Here is a 24,401-nt window from a genome sequence, read left to right as displayed (position 1 = left end):
TGGATTATCACTTTAGTTGGGTAGAAAAGGAGATTTCCCCTGGGTGAGAGAGAACCATAAGGAAAAATGTTTTAACCTCCATGAACAAGAACAGTTATTTTGCTTGTTGTGCCTAGGAAAATATGAAGATAAACTGTTCTGAAAAGGGAATATTTGAGATACAGTGCATGCCATTTCAGTGTTGATACCGTTTCAGCAGTGCCAGATTATTATAGCAGTGTCTTCAGTAATACAATTCACAAGTTAACACCTTTGATGGAGACACTATGATGTCTAATGTTAGACTCAGTCCAAAATAGAGGATGGACAGGATTTGTTCCCCATAATAACAAATCATATGCTGCTTAATACCAGGCTTGCCCTGCCAATTGCGCTGAGTTCAGTGCCCTGTGCTCTGACCTTGGCAAAGGTGACTGGGGTAAGTCAGCTTCTTACTGCAGGATTCCGAGTCCTTCCAGTTTCCCACCTGGAATTTGTAACCTCCAGACATAAATAAGCATCTTCACACTCTGCAGGTTACACAAACATATAATTTACAGGAAACAGGTAGCTGGTAAATGAGCACTTTGTTAGGAGCACCTTATAGATGACACTGGGCAGCAGAAGGTGATAGAGATCGCTTAAGGCATGGCAGAAAGCAACCCCTAGATCCTCTGGGATCTGTAACGATTGATCCAGGATGGATTGAACCATCAGCTGCTCATTCAAAAACCCTTCACAAAGCATGTATAAATGTATCACGCATAAAACAAGGACATAAATGGGTCTTTACATTGTTCTGGTGCCTACTGTAGAGTTTTTCTTTAGCTCAGACTAGCAGAGCTCTGGAGCTGAGATCTCGRCTGGTGTTGGTGGAGCTGCTCTGTCCCTGGTCCCTGTCCTCAGGGAGCCCTGCATGGGCCGAATGGGGGACATTGGTGCAGCTGCAGCTTCCCTGCAGTCTTAAGCAGAAAAGGAAGCCTTTCCAGCACCTCGCTCACCATTGGGTGTTGCCCTTACTGCTTTCATTTCTAGGTAATCTAAAAACTAATTATAAAAAAATAATAATAATTTGTAAGTGTTTGTGAGGCTACATATCAGAGTTCTATTTCATTAACTCCCACATTTTCAACACATTTTCTTAGGCATAATTACCTGGATTGCTTCGGGACTACCTTTTTTTAAAATACTAGTATTTCAGCTCTCCGCGTTTAGCAAGTTGTTCATCTGATGAAACCTACCTTTCTCCCTGGGGTGAAATAGATTTTTTTTTTTTTTTTTTTAAATTGGTTTAGAAGCTCTGCAGCACAACGTCTCCCCGAGTCTTGGGCTCTCCTGAACTGTCTGGGAGGATCCTTCCAAAGGGGCCTCTCTGGGACTCGCTGTGTGTGTGCAGCTGGAACCCTCCTGCATCAGCTTGACCCCCACACGTGGCAGCAGCAGTGATGGAAGTCCAGACGTGTTTTGGCCTCGTCTCCTTTTGGTCCCACTCAGCAAACCAGAGTGCAAACTCTGCAGGGACCTTCCAGATGTCCCAAGCACAGATCAGCTGCAACTGGGATCAGAGAGGTGCAAAGTTTCAGTGCGTGGTAGTATTTACTGGACATGAATTTTTGGCCTTATTTAACTGAGTTTCCAAAGTCCTGTATCTACTGGTGGCAGGATTAGTGACTCTGAGTGTTTTTTTTCTGGTTCAGACCCCAGTTTCTTACCAAACTGCAGGTAGCTCTGACAAGTGCCAGCAGTGAGTAAATTGTCGGGTTCTTTTTTCAAGACCTTTTTCAAGCTTTGTTATATAGGCCGTCACTATCAACTTGTCAAGAGGTGGTCGGTGCTCGAGCAGGATGCAGTGTGTGGAGTGTGAATGCAGTCCCTGACCCACACATACACCCAGACTGCTGAAATGTTCTCTCAGAAATGGCTGGAGCAGGACAGGCTGCTTGTACTCTGAGAAGGAATCAATGAGGTGCAGAGGGGCAAAAAACATTACTAGAAATTAAGGTAGAAAAGAGCTAATGCCAGTATTTTGCAGCAAATCCTAATGAGCGTTGCCAGCCCTTTGTGTCACAGTACTTTAATTTGTACTTTTAATCAAAATTAAGAACACACAAATTAGGTGTGACATTGTAGGTTATTGTTTAAAGGCTCTGTCACTGATTGATAATGTATATTTGTATTAATAGTATTAGTGCATAAGTAATATTCATATTTAACAGTTTGCTGTGTTGACTTTGAGTAACTACATTCAGATACCACCAGCCTCCAGTGTAATCAATAATGGTGATACCAAATCRTTTGTATCTCAACAGCTACATTTACACTGGAAATTCAGTAGCAAAACCTCCAGAGACCTGTGGTAGCTGCTGCTAAATATGACAGCAGTGAATGTCAAACCTTAAAAAAATACTTGTTAAAGACTATCTAGGCAGGTCTTTGGCTGATGCACAGTGGAAGGATGCACTAGTTAGAGGTTTAACCTCTGTTAGTTTTGTAAAATCCTCTGGAAAGGGTTTCTTTTAAAATGATACTGGTTATTCCTTCTCTACCTCTTCTCCAAGGTCATGTTCTCCCTCCTGGAGGCAAGGTAGATACTGAGAGCCAGCTTTGTAAGTGCTGCTTGTCTCTGCTGTTTGGATAGTTCTGTGCAACCTGTGTCTTGTGGTCCTGGTTGACACCATGTACCTGGTGTGTCCCATCATAGAGATGTTCCYGTGGAGCCCATCTGAGTTTAGTGGGTGGAGGAAAGCACGTTCTGAGGTTCCTGCTGGGGTTCCTGCTGGGCGCAGGTGAACACGGTGGTGTGCMAGGCTTGGGAAGGTCATGACTCAGCCTGAGTCATGATGCTCCTGATACTGCTGTTGGACCCAAGGCCTCCCAAGCCCCRCTGCAGGTTTAACGGGATTGCTGTTAGGAACCTGCAGGAACCTGCTGTGTGTGCCTGGCAGGTAGAAACGTGGTGCTGGGCAAGGCTGTATTCCTGGGGCTTTCAAACAAAAGCTATCAAATGTAATTAAAACTTTGCAGAGGGAGAGGCAGATCCGAGGGGAAAGATAGCAGCKTTGCTCTCAGCTTTATCTCCAAATGGAACTGTTTCCGCTCCTGAAAATACGGCAAGGAGCCCAACGCTGCCGCAGTTTGAAGATAATAACTTTAATTTTAGCTCCGAATTATTTTATTTCAAAGGCAGTCTGACCTTTGACTTGTGAAGTTATTGAATGGCTACATCTGACATGATGAAGGATAACTCAAGAGGCGGGAATCAGAGCAGTTTGTATGCAGGCAAGGGATGCAGATATTAAGAGCATTGCAAATCCTGAAATACGAATGGTACATCCTGGCTGAAAATGAAGCCAGATTCCTTCAGTCATTAAAGAAAAGGTGTTATTTAACTTCCTTTAAAATGTATTTTTCTACTAGCTTATTTCACCTGGCAGTTTGCGCTCTTTGCTTGATTAAACGTTAATCCAACCCRTCATAACAGAGCGCAGCTGCTTTTTATAAGCCCTGAACTTCAGAACACCTACATGAAGGAGAGAGCGGCATCAATCACGGGCGCTGCAGAAGCAGAGGACCGAAGCGAGCACTAATGCAATTAGCACGTTTATTTGTCACGCGTCGTGCGCCAGAGCCCTCCTCGGCAGCGCGGAGCATCCCGAGCCRGGCCGCAACACTCCAGAGGCCGGGAAGCTTCCCGGGGCGGCTGACAGGTCACTGGTGCTTCCCAGCACCCAAGGGACAGGGTCCGTCTGTGGTGTCCCCTCCGTGGTGTCCCCAAGCTTCATGCCCAGCACCCATGGGGCAGGACGGGGCTCTGCGCAGCCCTTGCCCAGCGTGGCCGCCTCCATGCAGCGCACGCTGCCATCTGTTCCTTCTAATGAAAGAGCTATCCATTTGTTTCACCTGATTACTGAGCGCTCCAGACTATTGTTGATTGCTTTGTTTTATTAATTACTCATTTTGACATGCCGTAGCTGTCCGCTTTGTTCGGAAAACAGATGCTCTTGTTTTCCAGCCCYGTTACTGATGGTTTTTGCTAATACAATCGAGCCGCAGCCCCCACTTCAAATGAGGACAGAGTGCTGTGGCTCTGGTTATTGTAATGCTTGAAAATCAGTSTAGCTATAGAGCCTAGATGGAAACCACACTGCTGCTTTCTGCTGGAAATATCTGGAATTCAGATATTGCCAGCTCCGATTTCAGAACTCAGATTTTTCAAGTTATTGGGAAAGTATTTGTGGAGTTGGTTCTTAACAAAACGCAGTGTCTTATTCTGTGTCAGATCCTGCTGCTCACATGATGTTTTCCTTGTGCTTATTCCCAGCTCCGAGCTCACGCAGTGGATATGAATGGGAACAAGGTGGAGAATCCTATTGACCTTTACATCTATGTGATTGATATGAATGACAACAGGCCGGAGTTTATCAACCAGGTCTATAATGGATCTGTTGATGAAGGCTCTAAACCAGGTACGGCTGAAGAAATTCTTAAGAGTTGTAAGCTTTCAAACATGAATCTGACCCAGTAGCTTTGCTTCCTTCTGAAATACAGGACTTGTAGGATTGGTTTTGTGTTTCTGGCCCTTTGCTTTGACACTGATGGAAATTACAGTTATTCAGCTGAAATCTCTTTGGGTAGAGAAAGTGCAGACTTGRGATTAGAAGAAACCTAAACTTTTATAATCTTTTCCTGTACGTGTAATTTGCAGCAGCAACAGTTCTGTAGAGCAGTTCTTAGTGTTGCCCCTGTCAGGTGCATGTCGCGTTTGTTCTGTGCTGTTAACTSTAGCTACAAAATCCTGAAATAAGGAGCAAGTTCTCAAAAGAAACCAGCCCAGCGGTGACCTCTGCCTGGCCGGGTGCCCRAGATGCTCGATATCTCACTGCTTGGTATTTAATCCAGTCGTTTGCAAGCTCAATATCTGGCACCTGGTCAAACTCCAATAAAGGCTGTATTGCAAAGTGTGAAGAAGTTATTTTCTTGCTTGGGGCCTGGTGCAAACCTACAAAGGCAGCTGGGTTATTCCARTTGAAATTGCTGTCTTATCCCCCATTCCCATAGATATTTTCTTACGAAAGGTGAATGGGCAAAAACCTAGAAATGTTCAGAAAATGTACAGGTGAAAAGATGTGTGTGTCATGCACAGAATTCAAGTTACATTAACTTGCTTATATTTTTGGAAAAAGGCAGTTGTTGGGACCTTTAATGTTTTCTTTCCAACTATATTGCTGAATGGTTCTTGGAGTGCAGCTCAAACTATTCCATTTGCGTTACACCAAGGAGGTTGTTTTAGCTTATTGCTGAACACAACTAATATGAATGTATCATTATGGAAGTAGAAATTAGATTGTGAAAATTGAATGAGATTTTTCCTAGATCATTTTGGGTCCAGTTGTTTGCCAGTTGGAGGTTAAGGACCATGTCATTTTTGTTTCGTGCGAGCAGACATTTATCACGGCCTCTCTGCTGCCAGAGGTGTCATAGAAAAGTCTCGAGTGGCCCCTATTTTTAACAGTGAATCACAGTCGTGATTGATGGTCTTCTGGCATTGTGAGGAATGGGCTGCTCTGGTGACATGTATTGGAGATGCAGCATGACATTATTCTGGAGGAAGATATAGGTGCACCTTCCTTCTGGATATGCTTTACCTCTCCCAAGAGGATTCTTCCTTCTTTCAGTTCAAGGCCACTTTGGAGCACATCAAGGTTTGAAGCCTGAAACGCCTTTTCCATAACAAATCAAATTTTTTTTACATCTTATTCTAGTCTAAATCAATATTCAAAGTGTTCCCAAATGTTTTAACTAGCTCTGCTCGTTTGTGTGATAGAAGCAGTAAATTGCATCCTCTTCTTGTCTGAAATCCAGATAAGCCTTTGAGCTATTAAATCAGAACAGGATACATTTGCCTACAAAATGCTTGTGCGTCTGCTTCTACCAGTGCTTTTTGGTATTCTGCATCCCAGACTGGAGTGCCTGCCTTTAAGGCAGGTAGGTAGAAACCAATCTGTTTTTATTCAAAAGCAATTACATTTGTCTTTGATGTATTTGTTTTCTCTCCCCTTCCTGTTTAATCAGTATTCTTTTAAAGGTTTATATTAGTATTGAATTTCTATTCCTTGCTTCTGTRGAGCCTCCTGGGAACACAGGTATCGGAGGCCCTCGTTCCGTGTACACGGCAATAATCAGGATGTTACATCTTGGAGAAAATGATAGGAAGGTCACAGAGTTACTGCATGTGCCTGTGTGCTCATTTGCTTCCGAGTAATGTATCCCTGTTTTATGTAGAGACAAGTCGAGATAATGTATTTAGCTAAGCATCGATCTCGCAGAGATTTGGAAGCTTCCTTTATAGTCCAAGCTGCTTCCGAATATTATAGTACTGAGGAGGTGCTGCAGCAGTCTTTGCAAGAGACAAATATGCAGCCAGAATTCATAATTATTTGTTGCAATGATCGACAAATGACAGCGCTGGTATAGTCTGAGAGGTAGCAGATAGCACGTATTGATGCAGTAAGTTTTATATATATCTATGTCTATGTACACATTTAGAAATATATGTGTGTGTGTATCTGTATAAAGTACAAATTTGCCTCAAGCCRACTAAAAAGCTGGCTCTATGATACAGGAGTTCAGCATCCAGCTTCAYCTCTTTGCAGGGACTTCCCTGGGAACTGGGAGTCCCTCCCTGGATCCCATCCCATAGGATTGTTATTTCACACATACACACCCCTGTAGAAAGGCTGTGGTGAAAGAGACAGTGTTTTGCAATTACCACGGTGTCTGTGATACTTCTAATTATTTTGTTTGCTTCTTTTGAGGAAAGTCACTAGAGTATCCCAAAGAAATGGTAGCTCTGAGGGCAGCCAGTGCCCATTTGAAGGGAGCAGGAATTTTGCCTGCTGGGAAAGAGGACAGAATGGGGGAGAACATAAAGAGCTTGGGCTCTACCCATGGAAATTTCCCAGAGCAAAACCATCAGAAGTCTGCCGTTGAGCACGGAGCGAGCAGAGCGCCCTGACCTTGAGATGCCCATGTGAGGCTGTTGAAGAGGATCAATAGAGCAGATCACGTTCAAAGGGAAYGAGAAAGGGCCCCGCGGGGCCGGGTCCTTGCGGTGACAGGCTGGCCAAGCAAGKTGTGACCTGCAGACCCCAGAGCCAAGACCCATGGGGACGTGCCGTGAACCAAGCAAACGGGAGCGCAGGGAGGGCCGGGTGCTCCGCGCTGGGGCCGGAGGAGAGGGGCACTGCTGGGCACTTAGCCTCCCGAGGAAGAAGGAAGCTTATTTTAGCCCACAAGTAACCTTCAATGGGCTGTTTCCAAGAGCAGAAAGATTTGGCAGCAGGGTGAGGAGACTCGCTGGAGACAGTCGGATACTCGTTTAGGAGAAGCAGCTTCTCAGCCCACGGAGCACTCCAAGTGCCCGTGCAAGGAGAGCTCTGCACATGCAAGTCACCTTGAAACCAGCCCTGGATAGGAAGAAGAAAACAAACATCAGGTATTATTGTTATTATTATAGTAGATTGTTGCTGCTAGCCAGGATTATAATAATTGAAGTAGCTTCTCACACCTGTGTATAGTGTTTTTGAAATCATGGGCTCATCCCTGCGGAGTGGAGTTCTCCTTAATGTGAACATATGTGTCTGGCCCCTGTGCGCYTTTAAATAGGGGCTGGCTGTGGGGTGGAACTGCTTTGCTTTTTTTCCTTTCTTGATACTCTCTGGAAAACTTTTTGTTGTATTTCCAGTGTATCTAGCTTAAGGTTATGCAACTGGACAGTTCAGATGTTCAGACTCAGGCCTTTCCAAAAATGAAGAGCATCAGCAGTGATGCAGGATTTTCTCTTCCCCGGGTCCAATCTTCCCTCTTTCTTCCCCCTACAACTTGTTTTGATTTAATGTGCTGCTGTTTGAAAGTGTATCTTAAAAGGCCGTGTTTTACTCGCACTGAATAAYGTTCTGCTTCTTTGAACTTTGCCTCTAGATGAGGAGCAGAGCCACGTTTTAAAAATGCAGCTGCAAGCTGGAGCTGAAATCCCCCTGCTCCCCCCGGCAGCCTTAATCAGCAGAGTTCTCTGCTCACTGCAGAACTTTCCTGACAAAGAGCTCGGGATCACAGGGCTTCCTTGCTGAACCCCATCYGTGTTGCTGCCGGCCCTGAGGGTTTATGGCAGAAATGTGTTAGGTTTTGGGGTGTTTTTTATCTTTTTGCCCCATTGTGCAGCGCTGTTTGCTGCCTGCCCTGGCCCTAGCCAGTGCAGCTGGGCTGGTAACATCCCGGGTGTAGCCCTGGGGAGGAGCAKGAGGGCTGAATCCACAGAAATTCTCTATAATTCCCCCCAAAATACACTACAAAATAGAATAAAACCACTTAAATATATATATATATTAAAAAATGATAGATTTCTAAAAAAAAAAAAATACAGGAAAAAATATTTTGGTTGCTTCAAAAGTTTGGTCTTGGTAAACCCAGCACAAAGTTTACCTTGCGTTTGAATATGGATGTATCACTTAACTGATAAAGCCTTTTGGCTCTGAAAAGGTCACTGTGAAGCACTCCGTGATGACCGGAGTGCTTTGCTCTGGGTTGTATCTGCTTTGTTTTAACTGAAAGATTGTCAAAAATTAACACATCTCTCCAAAACCATTTGTTCCTGTCAGATTGGCCTTTTCCATTCGCATCCATCCTTTCCGCTTCACTAACTCTCTGGATACATCTCGAACCTTTTCAAGTCAGTAGCAAATTCCAAGTGACTTCTTTTAAACTAAGATTTCAGCCATCTCCTTTCTTCTCAGGGTATTGTGTAGGCAGGAGAGTTTTTTCCTGCCGCCCTCAAAGTGAGCGGTGTGGAAGAGTTCTATGTATGGCCAAAATAAATCCTCCAAAATAAAGGAATATTAGCATTTCATGTATGAAAAATGGGGTAATTTAAAACTGCTCCATCTCCTCCTGATTCCATGGAATTCACGTAGAATAATTGTTGGTAGTGATGCCACTTAAAAAATGAAATAGCTGGGAGCCAAATCTATATGTGGCAAATTGAGTTAAAGAAATCTCATAAAAATAAGCAGTATATATAATACCAGGGATTTTAAAAGCCGATTATTCTATTAGTGTCCCAGTTTGTTTATTTTATTTCTATGCCAGCAAAGATTTCCTTAGAGATTAAGACCATGGACTAACGCACAGATGGGGCCAGAAACTTGAAAGTCATCTGAATATTAAGAATTTAAATCTTTAGCCTCAGTGATTTGAACAGAAAGCCAATTATGAGGCTGAATTAGTTTTTAAATTAAACTGCAATTTAAGGCTTGTGAAATTAATCTTTTAAGGCGTATCGTTGCGTTTGTATATACATTCACGTGAAGAATTTGGATTCTGCATTTCTGACTCCTTCCTCTTTTTTAAGCTGGTAGTACAGTTAATAAAGAGATACTTGGGGTCCTGTAGGTAGTTCTTTCAGTGGAATTGMGAGGGGGAGCGTTGTTGCAGGATTGGAAAATTGCAGGCAAGGGAGGAAATGGAAACGGCAATGCCTGAATTCTGGAATCACTGGAAGAGCTCTGGAAGAGCTTCACTTTCAAAAATGAGTAGGACTCTGTGAGTGAAAACCACTTTCTTCCATTGTGAAACATTCCAAAGAAGCCACAGTGATGCTCGTAATTAAAACATTTAAGATTGTTTTACCAGCTTAGAGGTAAACTGGAGCTCGTACGCTTTGCTGGGCAAGACCCTCATTCAAATAGGCGCCCACACAGGCTCACAAGTCTCGGCTAACTCAGGTTGTCCAAGGGGCAGCTCTCCTGGCACAGTCCATGGTGAGGGCCAGAYAGTCTTCCTGATAGTGCTAGAACCTACTGGGTGTAGAAATAACGTGGATCTCATCTGCTGCAGAGAGACTGTGCAAGGATAGAGTCTCCCTGTGCCAGGCTCCATTCCCACGGTTTCCAAGGGTCTTTCCAGAGCTCCTCATAATTTGGATGTGTTCCTTCTGCAGTGGTCACAAGCCAGCGTACGTAGCTCAGCATGGTGCCATCGTCTGGAGCACACATGGATGTTGGCCTTCTCCTGGTGCCTTGCATCCTGTGAAAAASGGCCCTGTCCAACCCGACACGGCGTTCTCATTCATTACATGAAGAGTACTTGTAATATTCAGGTTCAAGTTCCTTTGCTCAGCCAAGTACAGTTTAAGGATAAGAAACCATTCTGCAGACGCTTGCTGTTAGTGCTTTCCGTTGTGTCTGGAGGTAGATGGATGAAGACTTTGCTCCTCTTCATTTCTATTACAGAAGCACCCAGTCCCAATAGCAGGGATGTGAATTATAGGTCTGTGAGATAAAAAATGCAAATCCCAACTGATAYTTTTTCCTTCCAGGAAGAATGGCCAATTTGATGTAAAAAAAAATGTGGCAAATAATGTTCAGAGACCACTCTAAAAGTGAGTTATAGCACTACAATAGTCCACAAGACAAGGGAAATTTTTTGGACAACTTTGGAAGGGGATGAAGGGGCATCAAGCAAAAGTCCCTCTTTTCTCTAGGACATCCTGTGATGCTTTCTGGCATTTCACAGTGAATCAGGAAAGCGAGTCAGTGCTGATATGCCCCAACTCCGTGTTTTCTTGTTGTCTTCTTCCTCTCCTCGTTCTGCGCTGTACCAAATACTGCTTAGGATAAATTCTAAATAGTTGATTTCATTAACAGTCTACAGATGTCCCTCAAGATTTCACACTGTGCATTGAAAACGCTGTGAAGCTGTGCTATGTATCTGCATGGCTCTTACTCCAGCATTCAGTGGTTGAATTCAGGCCTTGTGAAAGTTGCATTAAGCCTCAGATTTTGTGCAGCCCAGTCTGCATAATTTCACTACTTGCATGTATCTTCAGTTATGCAGAAGACCTAACCRTATTTTTAGGCGCAGTTTATTGGTGGTGTTCAGAATATCTTGTCCTAAACCTTAGTTTCTCCTCTTTTTATTTTTTATTTTTCAAGTTGCCTGTGGGAATCAAGAGGATTCATCTCCGGGAGCTCGGCTGAGCTGAGACTCATCGATTTGCTCGGAGGCTGAATCTGCTTTTGCCTATCTTCAAGTTTTGCTTCTGTTATTTCTCAGAGGTGCTCAGGGTCTCAGCAGGCTGCAGCTGCTGTGCAAGCGTTATCTGCAAAGCTGGGCATGCCCCTACATAAGCCACGTCTGCTGCCTTCATTTATTTTCTGTCCTGAGATGTTGATTTTATTCTTAACCATAAGAACATGCCATTTCAGTTCCAGGTGACAGCAGTCTCTCCAACTTGTTCAGCCGTCTCTCCAGACCCGGTTGCTCTCTTTATTCTCATTAGGGTGTCTCTTGCCTTGTTTGAGGCTGAGATTCTGATGTCTCTACTAATTAAGAAGTGACATCCTTTATGAATTAGGTTAGCCGCTTGAAAGGTCAAAATTTGCCAATGATTATAAAAATAACAGTGAAGAGAGTGACAGAAGCAATCACTTAGTATGGAAGAAGTATCATTTAGAAGGGGAGTCCTGTTTCTCCTTTAGTCTTCTATCTGAAGTGCATGGGATGCAGTTTAATTCAAACATATTTGCATTTTATTACATGTACAAGAGTGTTTTGAGCATTGCTGACATCTTGGTATCTTGTGCACATTTCTATTTACTAAACCGAATCCAATGAACACTTTGGGGAGTCGACTTCTCATTTGTCATTTCAAAGCCTGATTATGGGCAAATGCTTCCAGTCACCTATCGAATACATTTCTTTTTCTGTTTGAAGATGCAAGTTTGTTCATTGATACGTTTGAGTCTTTGATGCTACGRCAGCTCTCTAAATGCTCTTCTAAGTTCAGTTATTTGCAAGGTGAATTTACCCCCGAGGAGCTCTGTGCTCTGACATCTGTATTACAGCAGCACCCCGACCCTGGTCTCTTCTCCCGTCTCAAATGGGAGAATCCCACTCATTTTATCTTTCAAATAAAAAGAGAAATAGCATATGTACACATCTTCATGTTTATTAGCAGCAAAAATCACGTTTTGAAGTGTTTGCTGCCTGCCATACAGAGGCGATACACAATTAATTATATGTATAATTATAGTACTTGGAGACTTGTAGAGGATCCCCTTGTACTTCCCTTTGTAATTGGGTTTTGCCATCTTTCCTTGCTGTCCTTCTGTCCCTGAGACCTTCCTTCCTTCAATGACTGAAATCACGTAAGGGTGAAGTGCTCCTGGTGTGAGTAGGACTGTGAGATTCCTGTCCTCTCTGTAGAAGACAGCTAATACCAAGAAACTGTGTTGAACCGCAATTTTTTGTTTTTAGGAAACGTTGTAAGTTTTGCAGCATTCTTAGATATTCAATTTTCCCATCAAGAATTACCAGCTTCTCTCTCTCTCTACCATCGGATGTGGAATAGGCACTAAGTGAACTTTTCAATTTGGAAAAAAAAAATATGAGGAAGGGGAGGTTTCCATTAGTACAGAGTCATTATTAACTTGGGTTAATGAAGATCTAATGTAATATGGCCATCACTACATGTCTGCGCATAATGAGTCAATCTTTTTCTATGGGGGAATGATTAAATTAAGTATCTTGTAGGTCAAAATTAGACTGAGAARGTTAACCAACCTTTAATGATTCTGCAACCATTTACCAGCCATTACAAAACATAAATTGTGAGATAAAGCTCAATGGAGAACCACTGCTATCAGTGAAAACTAGATGAAGATTTAGCATTTCTGTTTATATCTCAGGAGCAGATAGAAAGGATTGTGTATTTTATAACAGTATGCGGTTATAAAGGCCAGAGCGAAAGGTTTCTTGTCTTTCCTTGCTTTAATTTGGATTCATGATAATTGCCCATTAGCTCCTTCTTTTAACATGCATTAAATATAACTAATGGATATCAAAGCGACTTAAAATATGGCAATTATAAAGCAAAAGTTAACAAAGAGCTTGGGAGCGCAGCGGAGCTGAGGTGTTGTTTGTAGGCCATGAAATCCTGGTTTCATTGGGAGATGAGGCTGCAGAGACGTGAGAGCAGCGAGTGCAGGCTGCGAGCAGCCTTTGGTGTGCTCTGGTGCCATCTGAGCTCCAAAGAATCACCCGGTTCTCGGGTTCCAGAGTGATTTGGGGGAAAATTTTCTCTGTGACTCTGTATTTGTTTGCTCACGTGTAGATAGGGCAGCTGTCTTCCATCTTGGTTGGCGGGGAAGATGTGGGGTTTTTTTTAACTCACTATAACTCACATAAACTGTGACTTCAGATCCAGTAAGATACAGTGAATCCAAGCAGATTGCTATTTTCCACTCTTCTACMAGAAAACACAGTTATTTTATAATTGATCAAGAATCAAAATCCTCATATACAAATAAATATGATTCCCTGTGCTTACTTTTCCCCAGGTTCTTTCGGTGATTTTTTTCCTTGCCAATCCTGTAGAAAACCTGACTAATCCGGTAGGAATATTTTGCAGCAGGGATGCATTCAAGCATCTCGCTCGTATGTCTTGACCATCGTTAGTTTGAAACAAAAATGTTGCGTTTGACAAAATAACATATAGTCTTTGGAAAATAACATGGAATGCATTGTCAAGTTCATGCTCTTGCTGTCTTGTCTTTTATTGATAGATCTGCTTTGTTGTGCCATACATTAATTTTAACACAGGTGATATATGAATTTGGCACATTAGTTAATGAAAAGCTAATGCACAGTAATCTTGTCATCACTAGCTGTGCATGATAATTCAATCTGTTTCTTGGAAGAGCTGTTCAGCGTGCAACAAATTTGATTTAGCATTGACATGATGTACTAGGTTAGGTGTTTTATTTAACGTACCATGTGCTTGATTTGATGAGGAGTGCTTTCCTTTCAACAGGTTATCTACCTGAGTTAGTAGGCCAGATTTGTGATTTAATGCAGTTACATCAAAGACCCCTTCTGGATGGCATATTTGTTATATGATGCACTGCGTAGACTTGGTCAAATTCTTGACTTTCAGTGCTTCACACATTCATTATGGTTAATATTTAGATTTCCCCTGGATCTATACACATCTTTCAAGTGAGTCTGGGTGGTCTGTACAGTGTTGCCTCCTTTTTTCTTATACCCTAACAAAACCAGATGCACTTCTCAAGTGCATGAGAGCTGTACACTCCGCCACTGTAAATGTGCCTAATTTGTGTAGTAATGGAGCAAGAGATAAGGATGTGTTTTCTTTATTTTAACATGAAATATTTGGAAAGGAATCCTCATACATAGGAGATAGATACCTGGTGTTATTTACCTTAATAATAGGTAAGTCATCACTGATTGACTTAGTGCAGTGGGGGACTTTCTGTAGTACCCAGAAGATGCTGGATGCAGCAGATCCACATTGCTCTGCTTAAATATTCTGCTGCCTGGATATATGTGTTTATACCAACCACTGCAGCACACAGGCATCTGGCAGGATCTGCGCTTTGCTTAAAGACAGCCTAAATCTGTGTAAAGTGACTGGACCATGCACGGTTAGTCCGGCCAACCCCGCAGCGTGGTCCTCAGGGACTCGCAGCACGGGTAAGAGCACGTCCAGTACGGCTGTTATTCCTGGTTCAACACTGTGGGCTGGGAATCGTGCAAGTGAAGGAGCAGGGATGCACATAGCGATTCTTCCCAGCTGCCTTCCAGATTGCGGAGGGGAAGAAATAATCTGCAACTGGCTCAGAGCAGGCTGCGGTCGGGCCCTGGCCCCGGGGAGCAGTGGGAGCCATGGAAAGAAGCCACTTCTTAAATGGCACAGCGTGCTGCAGAGCGCCAYGGCTGCTCACGTCCCTTTGCAGGGGACACTCTGTTAAGTTACTCGCTAGTAACTAGTGGTGCAATCCCCAAACCTCTCTCTCTCTGCTCTGAAGTTGGGTTTCATAATCAGAATTGTAGGCATTAGAGACAGACAGGGAGGAGTTGCCACTTGAGATGCAGCAGCCTGATGCCGAGGTCACAACTTGAGAGACATTTGGCCAATCCCATCTTCCCTCAGGTCAAAGTCCTTATTCCTAGAGTGGCTGTCCTCATTCCAGCAGTCAGAATGCTCCGCTGCAGAGAGCCAGCCGGAGCAGCAGGGAAGCACTGGGAAGATCCCATGTACACCGTGTGCCCTGGGCACTCTAAGCTCAGCCTTACCCGCCACCCCTGCAGCCCCTTCCCAAGCTGGGAAGCAGCTGGTTTCATTTGGAAAGGTCCTGGAAAGTCCTGCATGGGTGGGGACCTGTGAGGTGCTGCAGAAGGGGCTTGTCCTCCTTCCCATGTTGTATCCGGCAACATCCAGAGTTCATCAGTGGAGGCTGGGACACCTGGCAAGTCTGCGTGGAGCCGTCCGCGCTTTTGTAAGGAGCTGGTTTTTCTCCCATCTGAACTTAGTCCCACTCACTTTGCTTTCAGAGCTGTTCCTTGGACTAAAACTGAATCATGAAATACCACCTGGTATTTGGAGTATGTCCTAAGACTGCACATACCCTAAAATAGATTCTGTTTTCCTCTTCCACTTCTGTTTCCATTAGCCCCAGGTTTTGACATTCTGTTCAGAGATATTTTCAGTAAAGAATGCATTAAGATAACATAAATTCCAAATCAAGCATCTCCTCATTCAGCATATTTCCTATTTAATTTTCTCCTGTACATTTCTCCTGTACTTATCTGAGGGATGGCTTCTTTATTTGTATCGGTCGTCCTGTGATAACTGGTTTTGCACAAAAGGAATGCTGCAGGAGAAAGGAAAAACCTTGCACAACCTTGTTTCAATTCAGTGTTCCTTCTCTCTGCTGAAGTTTATTGATTGGAAAAATGTTGAAGTTGTTGAATAGTTTGTTTTCGTTTTGCAAATGTGAATCAGGATTATTGCAGAAAGATAGGAATGCATTCATCATTAGAATTTGCCTTACACATTCATTTATTTTTTAATCTATAATTCTTATTGAACTAAGGAGACTCTGAGAACAAAAAGAGGCTGATTGAGCCAGATAAGAGGAGTTGAGCAAAGATTTTTCCACAATGCAAAAAAGACAAATTTATGAGGCCATTTCTTGAGAATGCTGAAAAATGTCGCTTTCCTGAAGTCGGGGGAGATGCTGGTGAGGTTGCCTACGTGCCAGCGTTCTCCTTGGGATGCTTCAGTCTCCTCCAGCCGGCTCATGAGTCCCCTCATCCTCTCCAGAGCTCCCCAAGGGGCCAGACACAGGCAGCACCTTCCAGCCTTGCCTTGGTGCTCATGAGCTGTGTTGGTCATCAAGGCAAGGCCGTGCCAGCTTTCACTGCCTCTCCTTGCTGCCAACTCCTCCTTTTTGAGTCTCATCTCATTAGCTGTAGACACTCTTGCAAATGGCTTTTTGTAAGCAGTGTGTGTCTGCCCTTCTAGCCCTTCTTTCCTCCCAGTATAACAAGTGCAAAGCTGGGCCCAGCGAGCTCTGGGGGTCACAGGACCACGCAGCTGCAGGAGTCCATCCAATCAAGGAACATCTTTCGCCTCATAATGATAATTTCCCACTTTAGCAAAACACCCTGCTGCCAAACTCCAGTGATAATGAGCCTGTCAGCGCATCAATGCACTCCCAACAGTATCTAGAAAGTAGAGATCTTTTTTATTATTTTTTTTTGCAAGGCAAATGAAGACCCTGATGATTAGGAAGAAACAAACCAATGATTCAATACATTGCTGGCCACACATACCAAATCATTGATTTTCTGTCCTGCTGGGCAGCAGCTGTTCCATTTGCTCGGCAGGAATGTTTTTTTCTCCACGAGGAGCTGAGGGGTGGACGTCTCTACAAGACCCGGAGGCAGCAGATTGCTCGCTGCACTGGGCACGGGCTTGTTGATGGGGCCCTTCTGAAGCCACTGAGAACTCGGAAGGGCTTCTCGCTATTAAGTTCTGCAAATACCATTGGATGCCTTTAAATGCAAGGACTGGTAGATGGGAAGAGAATCGCCTGTGAGAATTTTCATGAAATTGCGCTAAAACTTACTGTCCCTGAAAGAATTAGAAGTTAACTGCAGATATGCACATATTATTTGTCTATATACCAGTTCCGTGTAACCAGTATCCTTATGATTTGTTGCTGTTTTCATAATCCTCGCCCTGTCCCCCTGGCATCAAGGGGACATTGAGCTCACGATGTTGCATGGCCTCGAGTCCGTGTGCTGCCATCCGCAGTGCCCTCTTGCTCATATTTTGCCTTCTCTTGCTCCAAGGAACCTATGTGATGACGGTGACAGCGAACGACGCAGACGACAGTACCACGGCCAATGGGATGGTGAGGTACCGAATAGTGACTCAGACCCCGCAAAGCCCCTCGCAGAATATGTTCACCATTAACAGCGAGACTGGAGACATTGTCACGGTGGCCGCAGGACTGGACAGAGAGGTGAGTCTGAAACACAGAATGCAGTTTCCAGTTGCTAGTTCCTAGCCTGTGATGGCCAAATTCTGTCTCAATACAAACCCTCCCCAAGCCTGAGTTATAAGGAACATTCGTGGTCTTTGCTGCTCCAATCGAGTGCAGATTTTTTGCCCCAATTCTCATCAATCAGTGAATCTCTGGGAGAATCTCCTCACTTGTGGTGCTGATACTTTCCTGGTGTAAATTTATACAATTTGAAGTACTTGAAAATACCTCAGAAGGCAGGGAAGGAGGTCGTGGATTTGTATTATTTTCAGAGACATCAATTGGGAACAAGGTGGGATGCAGGTTTTAATCAAATCAGAAGCAAAAAACAGCAGGCAGTATATATAGGGGAAGAGATAGGGCAGAATCATAATCTTTTTTCATATATTTCTCATTGTGAAATAATTTTAAAACTCGTAGGGAAACCATATACGTCATGTTAGTTCCATTGTTGCATCTGGAATCAAGGCAAGTTAGCACTTCATATAGAGGAACATGATGTTGGCTGTCACAGAGCTTGGGGACAACCACCTGGGCAAGGGACAAGGAACAGGTGGATTGAGGCCAAGCAACCAACTCTGGACATAATCAGAGTGTGGCTGCCCTGAGMCTGCAGGACATGACTATTCCCAGAGCTTTCCGGAGCTTTTCAGGCTTGCATCTGGATTTGGAAAAAAGTTTCTGTTTTATTAATATAGAATTATACTAGGTAGGTCTAAACTGAAAATGTGTTTAAGCACTTGTGTAACTGTACCACAGATTGGCTTTTTGTTTTTATTTGTTTTTCCTGAAATCTGGAAGAAGCTTTTGAGGAGTAAATTTGGTTTTGCTCCTGACATTTCCTTTTTGTTAGGAAAAGGAGCCGAAGAGCAGGATTTGGAATGCAGATTTGTGTAAATTAAAATGTTAACAAATCTGACCTCTTCAGCTGAAACTACTACAACCAAGATAAATTCCCTGCAGACAAGTTATTCCTCCAAATGCTTATTGACACACTTATCAGGGCCTGTGACACCGTTAAGCTAAATCGCRTTGAACCAGAACCAGGTTTTCATTTCGAGTTGGAGTTTTCCACCTTGCTGCAGTGCTGGACAGGTGCCTCAAAGCGGGTGTGAAAGGATCTGTCAAAGCTTTYCTGTAGCAGAGACAGGTCCATATTCCTGAGCCAGCATTTGTYTTAGAGGGGAGGAAAGGCAGTTGAGAATGGGCCGGTTTTAGTTCAGCTTTGCTGTTTTATTTGCCCTTAGCATGGCTTCCCCATGACCTCAGCATCTCCACTTAACTTTTGGTTTCTTACCTTATGCCCAATTCATGGAGCATCCAATAAACTGGACGAAGCTTTCCAGCTTAGCTGTGTCATGAGAGCTGTTTCAGTTAACTTGCAGGAAACCTATTCTGAGACAAATTTGTGTAGTTTATTGCTGTTCCYAAACCCTCATTTCCATAAACCAAGGAGGAAATTAAAAACAGCCTCTAAAATGGTGCTGGTTTTTCTAAATGTGCCTGACATTGAAGACAGCAAAATGAAAAGCCAAGGTATTAAAATATTGATGGCTTTAAAGTTATCTTACCTGGTTCCCATTAATCTGGATGTAAATATGGTTACAATGCGCTCTGTCCATTCACTCATTACAACAGCGCTTAATTGAATGGATCCCCAAGGAAGATAAAGATAATTGGACTGCACTTCATAAAAATTATTAAAGGAGGACAGTTTAGCAACAGTCTGATTTAAGCTCCTGCCTACATAAGGCTGAAAAATGCCAAGGGTGGAACAAAGGAACATCTATCCCTTGAGCTAATAGGGAAAAATGATAGGGATTTAGCCCATGCTGGAGTTTCAAAGGTGTGTTCAAACAGCAGGCTGAGATGAAAAGGTTAAAAGTAGATACTTSCTCTAGAACAGGGAAATGGGGGGGRAAATGCAGGGAATTTGTAGTTSAATTAATAAAACCAGGAGGAAGAAAAACAGATAGTGGCTGAAGCAGAAAATGTATGGATTGATAAGGATGACTGTGAACGGGAGGAGGACAGATTATAATGAAGTTCTGGGGAGGAAAACCATGCTAATTTATCTAATTTATGGCAGACTGCTGCAGAAATGGGTGGTGTTACTAAGAACCACTGGCCAACTGCTAGTCRTGATGCCCGCTGAATTTAGCAGTATATCCACATTCCAGATTGTTCTTTCTTTCTGCCTGGGARTGAATATCAGAGGTGAAAAACGGGTCAATTGTCCCCAGCTGGGGCTATTAAACAGGCCGAACTTCTGTATTTCTGTTCCTCATTCTAAAAAGCATCATTTCTCCTTGTCACCATGCAGAAGTGACCAGAAATGTCCTGCTTGTTGGGTCATTTTGTCCCAACYCTCTGTGTGGAGGCAACCAGGGAGCTCTTGGTGCAGGGATTCGATGCGATCGGCTGCTTTGATTTCTGCAGTGGCAGCGTGTCTGTCTCAGCAGCAGGAAACCTGCACGGGGGCTATCACATAGGCAAGATCTTCCTCTGAAGAGCTTCCACTAAATATTTTATGAACAAGGACTTTGAGCAAGGAAGAAGGGGAGGGAAAAAAAAAAAAGGGAAAGAAATGAGAGGGAAGGAAGTCGTTGATTCCACACACTGCAGGCCAATAAGTGTCGAGACATCTCAAATGTCGTCCAGGCTTATTTAAGATAATAAGTATTTTGCCTGTGCAGGGTTTGCAGTGTGATGTTGCTGACTTTTGAGCACTCCTTTAGAAAGGAGGCCCTAGCCARCGCGTTCATCTCATGTTAAAACAGATAAATAAGTAAATGAAGCAAGTCAGGAACTCTCGAGTTGTTTCTTCCGAATTTCTGTGGGTTTGTGTTTCTTTTAGAAGGGATTGGAGGGCAGCTGCTGCAAATGCTTTTAAAAATACATGAAATCCAATTCTGTGATTACTACATTCGCCTTTCTGAAAACGTGATGTAGCTCGTTTTTCTCAAGTGAAGGGAAGATAAAAGGCAGTGCTTGCCAACAACCAAGTTAGTGGCTTATTTTATTTATGAATGAAATGGCAGAGTTTTAGTGGGGAAGTGCAGAAGTTCTTCTCTGTGGCGGGGACAAGTCTCTCTTTTCCAGCACTGTAGTTTTGCTGCAAGTGTTTTGTTTCTGAGAGTGCAGGATTTTCAAGTGTTCTGTTAAGAAAAAACTGCAGTATTCTGTTCTCCCAGAAAGTATGATTTATTTGTGCCATCAGTAATAACTATTTTGAGTGCATTTCTCTCTTGGTAACTACAGGTGTCAGTTGGAAACCTCCTAATTCCTTCATTTCCAAATGTTGGGGCTGGCTGAGAGTAAGGCAGGCATTACACTGGTGACGGCTGRGAATTAATTTAACTATTGCTCCTGCTATGATTTGTCCTTCCCGAATAGTCACATGGATGCCAATACACTAGTCTGAGAATACACAAACCCAGTGTATTCAGTCTGAGATGTTTTTAATATTTTTTTTTTTCCCCAAGCAGGTAGCACACTTTAAGTATAGCAGTCAGATGACGTASACCTAGCCTTGCTTTTGCACCAGGACATTTTCCTCCGAGAGGACAGTCCAGCGGCCTCCAGTCCTTTTTTTACGCCCCTGCAACGTAACAAAAGGAATTTATTCTGTTCTGAATTATGRTTCCCTATGTTAATTATTTCCCCTTGACTGCGTATCAATGCGAAGCGCCGCGGAGCTGCGGAGCGGGCTGCAGCAGCAGCTGTTGCGATGGGACTCTGAAGGATCCTGACATGATACRAGTGATAGATGAGTGAATCTGCGCCGATTATCAGTCGTGTATGTGTGCTGACAAAATACAAAGGATGAGCGAAAGTGACATCTAAATGGCTTGACTGCATCATAAGAATTTCTGTTCCCCATTTTCCTCGCTCAAATTAGCCATCTCCAGGGAGCAGCGAGGACTAACGCAGAATTGGTACGAGTATGTCACCTTCTGACAGGCACAGTCTTGCATGCACAGCGTTWGCTGTTTGTATTTATTAAGGAGTTCTGTAGATTGAGAGGGATTTGAGGTTTTAGGGTCTCTCTTATTTTCTGAAGAACTGAAACAAGGTTATTTGGTGCTGCTGAGCACCAGCACCGTGTGTGTAAAGACAGAGTTCTAGTGTCGCTGCATTAAAACATATGCAGAAAGATGCTTCCCAGGCCAWCCTCATGGGAGGAGGAAGAGAGTGGGGGATTTGTCATTATTTTGCAGCAAGGCACATGCGTTTCTGTGAATTTGGACCACAAGCCTCTGTGTTCAGCTTCTAGACTCAGGCTCCCAAGGTATTTTTCTAAGATTGAGATGATTAACTACTGGAACAGGCTTCCAAGGATAAGTGGATTTTCCACTTCTCTCGGTCTTCAAATAATGCTTGGAAGCCTGTTTGCAGCACGTCTTGTAGTCAGACATAATTTATTCCCCTAACAGGGGCAAGCAGGTAAGATGCTACCGCGTGTCCTGTGCCGCAGATCAGGCCGTGTGTTTTGCTCATCCCTTCCAGTTTTAGCATTTGCAGAAGAATTTTGCTTTGRTGCTATGGAGTTGTCCATGGCACAGCAGCCTGCCCGCGTTGGCTGCCGGGCTGCTGTCCTCCATCCCAGAGATTTGTGGAGCACGGAGTTGTTCTGGGGGATCAAAGCCACTCCATAAATGCCATTTGTCACTGGATAGAGTATTAGTCCTGATACCTTATAATTTTTTCAGGTCCATATAACAGAAATGTAAATACTGAAGCTTTATATATTAATATGCCTAAAATCATTACTTAAGGCTAAAACTGGTTAAATTATTCAGTTATAAAATTATCCCATTTCCACAGCAGCCTTTCCTGTCAAAAAAAAAAAAGAGCTGATTAGCCATAAGCTGAATGTAACCAGTAGATTTATGCTTGATTCTGGTTTATGTTTCCACATTGTACGTAGAACTCATCTGAGCTTGCTCCATCATTCCAGCATGCATTTCATTTTCTCATTATAGGCTCAAATGACCTTTTTCAGTAAATTCTGGCGAGGAGCACTACTACTCATCAATGAAGAAGGTTCATTAGCCCCATGTGCCACATTTGGAAATGTGCTATGCACTCGGCAGTGGGGAGGGCTCGAATCTTCTCCAAGTGCTTTTGGTCCCACCTTGCTCAGCACATTCCTTGGTTGCCTTGTTGCAATGTGGAAACAAAAGTTTTTAGAGCTAGCATATAAGGATAATTATATATTAATTGTTTTCCCTTGCTAGTTCTCTGATATCTAGATAGGATGGAGCGATGAAGCACTTAAGGACATTGTTTAGCAGGTATGGTGTTGAAGAGGTTGGACTCAATCTGGAAGGTCTTTTCCAACCATAATGACTCTGATTCTMTGACTGATATGTCCAGGGTGCTGAGCAGGGCTGGAAGACAGTGGCATGAGGATGTGTTTTGATTCAAAAAAAAAAAGGAAATTTGGAGATGGCAGGAGAAACTGCTAAAGACCAGAAGGGCTTAGAAACTTTGGGAGCCCAGTGAGCAGAGTGGAAAAKAGCCATGGTATTTACCTCTCAAAAGAATCACCAGCAAGATGAACAGGGCACAGATGCAACGGGCTGAAGACCACCTGATTGTACAAATTGCGAAGGTCTTTTGGCACAGTTTGAGTTGGAGTTTGTGTAGCCGATAGCTCAGTCTGGCTCCAGTTCCGTCTAGGCACATTCACTCATTATCCTCCCCGTGCTTAAACGCTAATGGCCCTGTCATCACTGGGGGGTTGGAGAAGTAAATAACATTGACAAACCAAGATAAACACTAATAAAGAAAGTAAGTCAGAGCAACGCRCACACATTTAATCACGCAAGCTGGACAGGCAGAGGGTGTTTTATGCTAGGCGGTGTTGTTAATCCTTGGCTGACGGATGGATGACATTTAATCCTTGACATCTCTGCTGCTGGGGAGAGATGCGCGCTGGAGAGCGCTTTGCTTGCTCCAAAACGATGGGGCAGAACAGTCCCTTTTTAGCAAAGGGCTGTAAAGGGATGTGTAGATGTAGGGGTTGRTAGTTTCCATGAAACCTCATCATGTCCGTCCTAATATTTCAGTGTATGCAACAGAATCTTTGAGGGATTCAGAAAATGGTGGTCAGCTTGTCACCAGAAGAGCAGTCCTGCAGGGCGCACCAATGGTTGCGTTATTGCTGGTTTTGAGCTCAGTGCTGAGGAACTTCTGCCTCGTGGCAGGTAGTGCTGAGGTGCCTTGTTCACATCATTAGGGCACGTTGTGTCTTTGTTGCCACTCCAGAGAGGAGAGCACTGCCCTTGAGGGATGAGGAGGGACACTTGGCTTTGTGGCCGTCCGTCTGAGATGGCCTGGCATTGGGCAACCAGTTGTTGAGGAGGTCTCATCTTCTCAGATGAGGAGTTTTATGCRCAAGGTTGACAGTCCCATTGGTCCAGGGAAATGTAGCTGTCATAGGAGCTGACAGGGAGTTTCTCTGCAGTGAATGTTCATCAGGACAACCTGCCATATGTGGCTCACATGCATCCTTGTGCCTGTTCCTGTCCTGGGGCATTTCATCCTCCATCAGGCAACGCTTTTAATAAAGAGGATCAAATAGAGAAAAACTGGGGCTTTTTATGTAGCTGATTATGCTGTGAAGAGGTGCTTCAGCTCAAGTCCCCGTGCATTTTGTCCTCCCTGAAGATGAGTATAGGAGAATGGTCTGRCCACACAGTAGAGGTTACTGGTGTTCAAGAGTGTAGCCAGAGCCAGTTTACATCCCCATGTAAACTGTAAATCATCCCCATGTAAATCAATCTACCAAGATTGATTCCCACAGTTTGCCTCAAATGCAAAGTCCGTTTGCTTGGGCTCTTATATCTACCTGGCTTCCTTGAAGTATTTCTCAAGTATTCCTGTAAGTGTGGCATTGAGATGCTACAGGCTGTGAAGGAGAATATATGGATTCACATGTTAAACTGTAATGACATTTTCTTACTCGTATTTGGGCAAGCTATCAAAGAGATGTTACCAAATTGAAAA

The 24,401-nt window shown here is 43.6% G+C and overlaps 1 protein-coding gene across 1 annotated transcript in view; it reads left to right on the top strand.

Moving 5' to 3' along the window:
* Window positions 1–24,401, top strand: part of CDH4 (cadherin 4) — a 90,231-nt gene that overhangs the window by 7,763 nt on the left and 58,067 nt on the right. Inside the window, exons 3-4 of the mRNA XM_026042099.1 lie at window positions 4,301–4,445; window positions 17,194–17,366. Of these exons, the coding sequence (XP_025897884.1) occupies window positions 4,301–4,445; window positions 17,194–17,366 (318 nt within the window). The remainder of the gene's footprint in view (window positions 1–4,300; window positions 4,446–17,193; window positions 17,367–24,401) is intronic.

This window comes from Nothoprocta perdicaria, unplaced genomic scaffold (genome assembly GCF_003342845.1).
Source record: "Nothoprocta perdicaria isolate Ctin4 unplaced genomic scaffold, notPer1 scaffold_3, whole genome shotgun sequence".
Taxonomy (NCBI): domain Eukaryota; kingdom Metazoa; phylum Chordata; class Aves; order Tinamiformes; family Tinamidae; genus Nothoprocta; species Nothoprocta perdicaria.
Note: the sequence above shows the minus strand (reverse complement) of the source record. Positions and strands in the feature narration are given on the sequence as shown.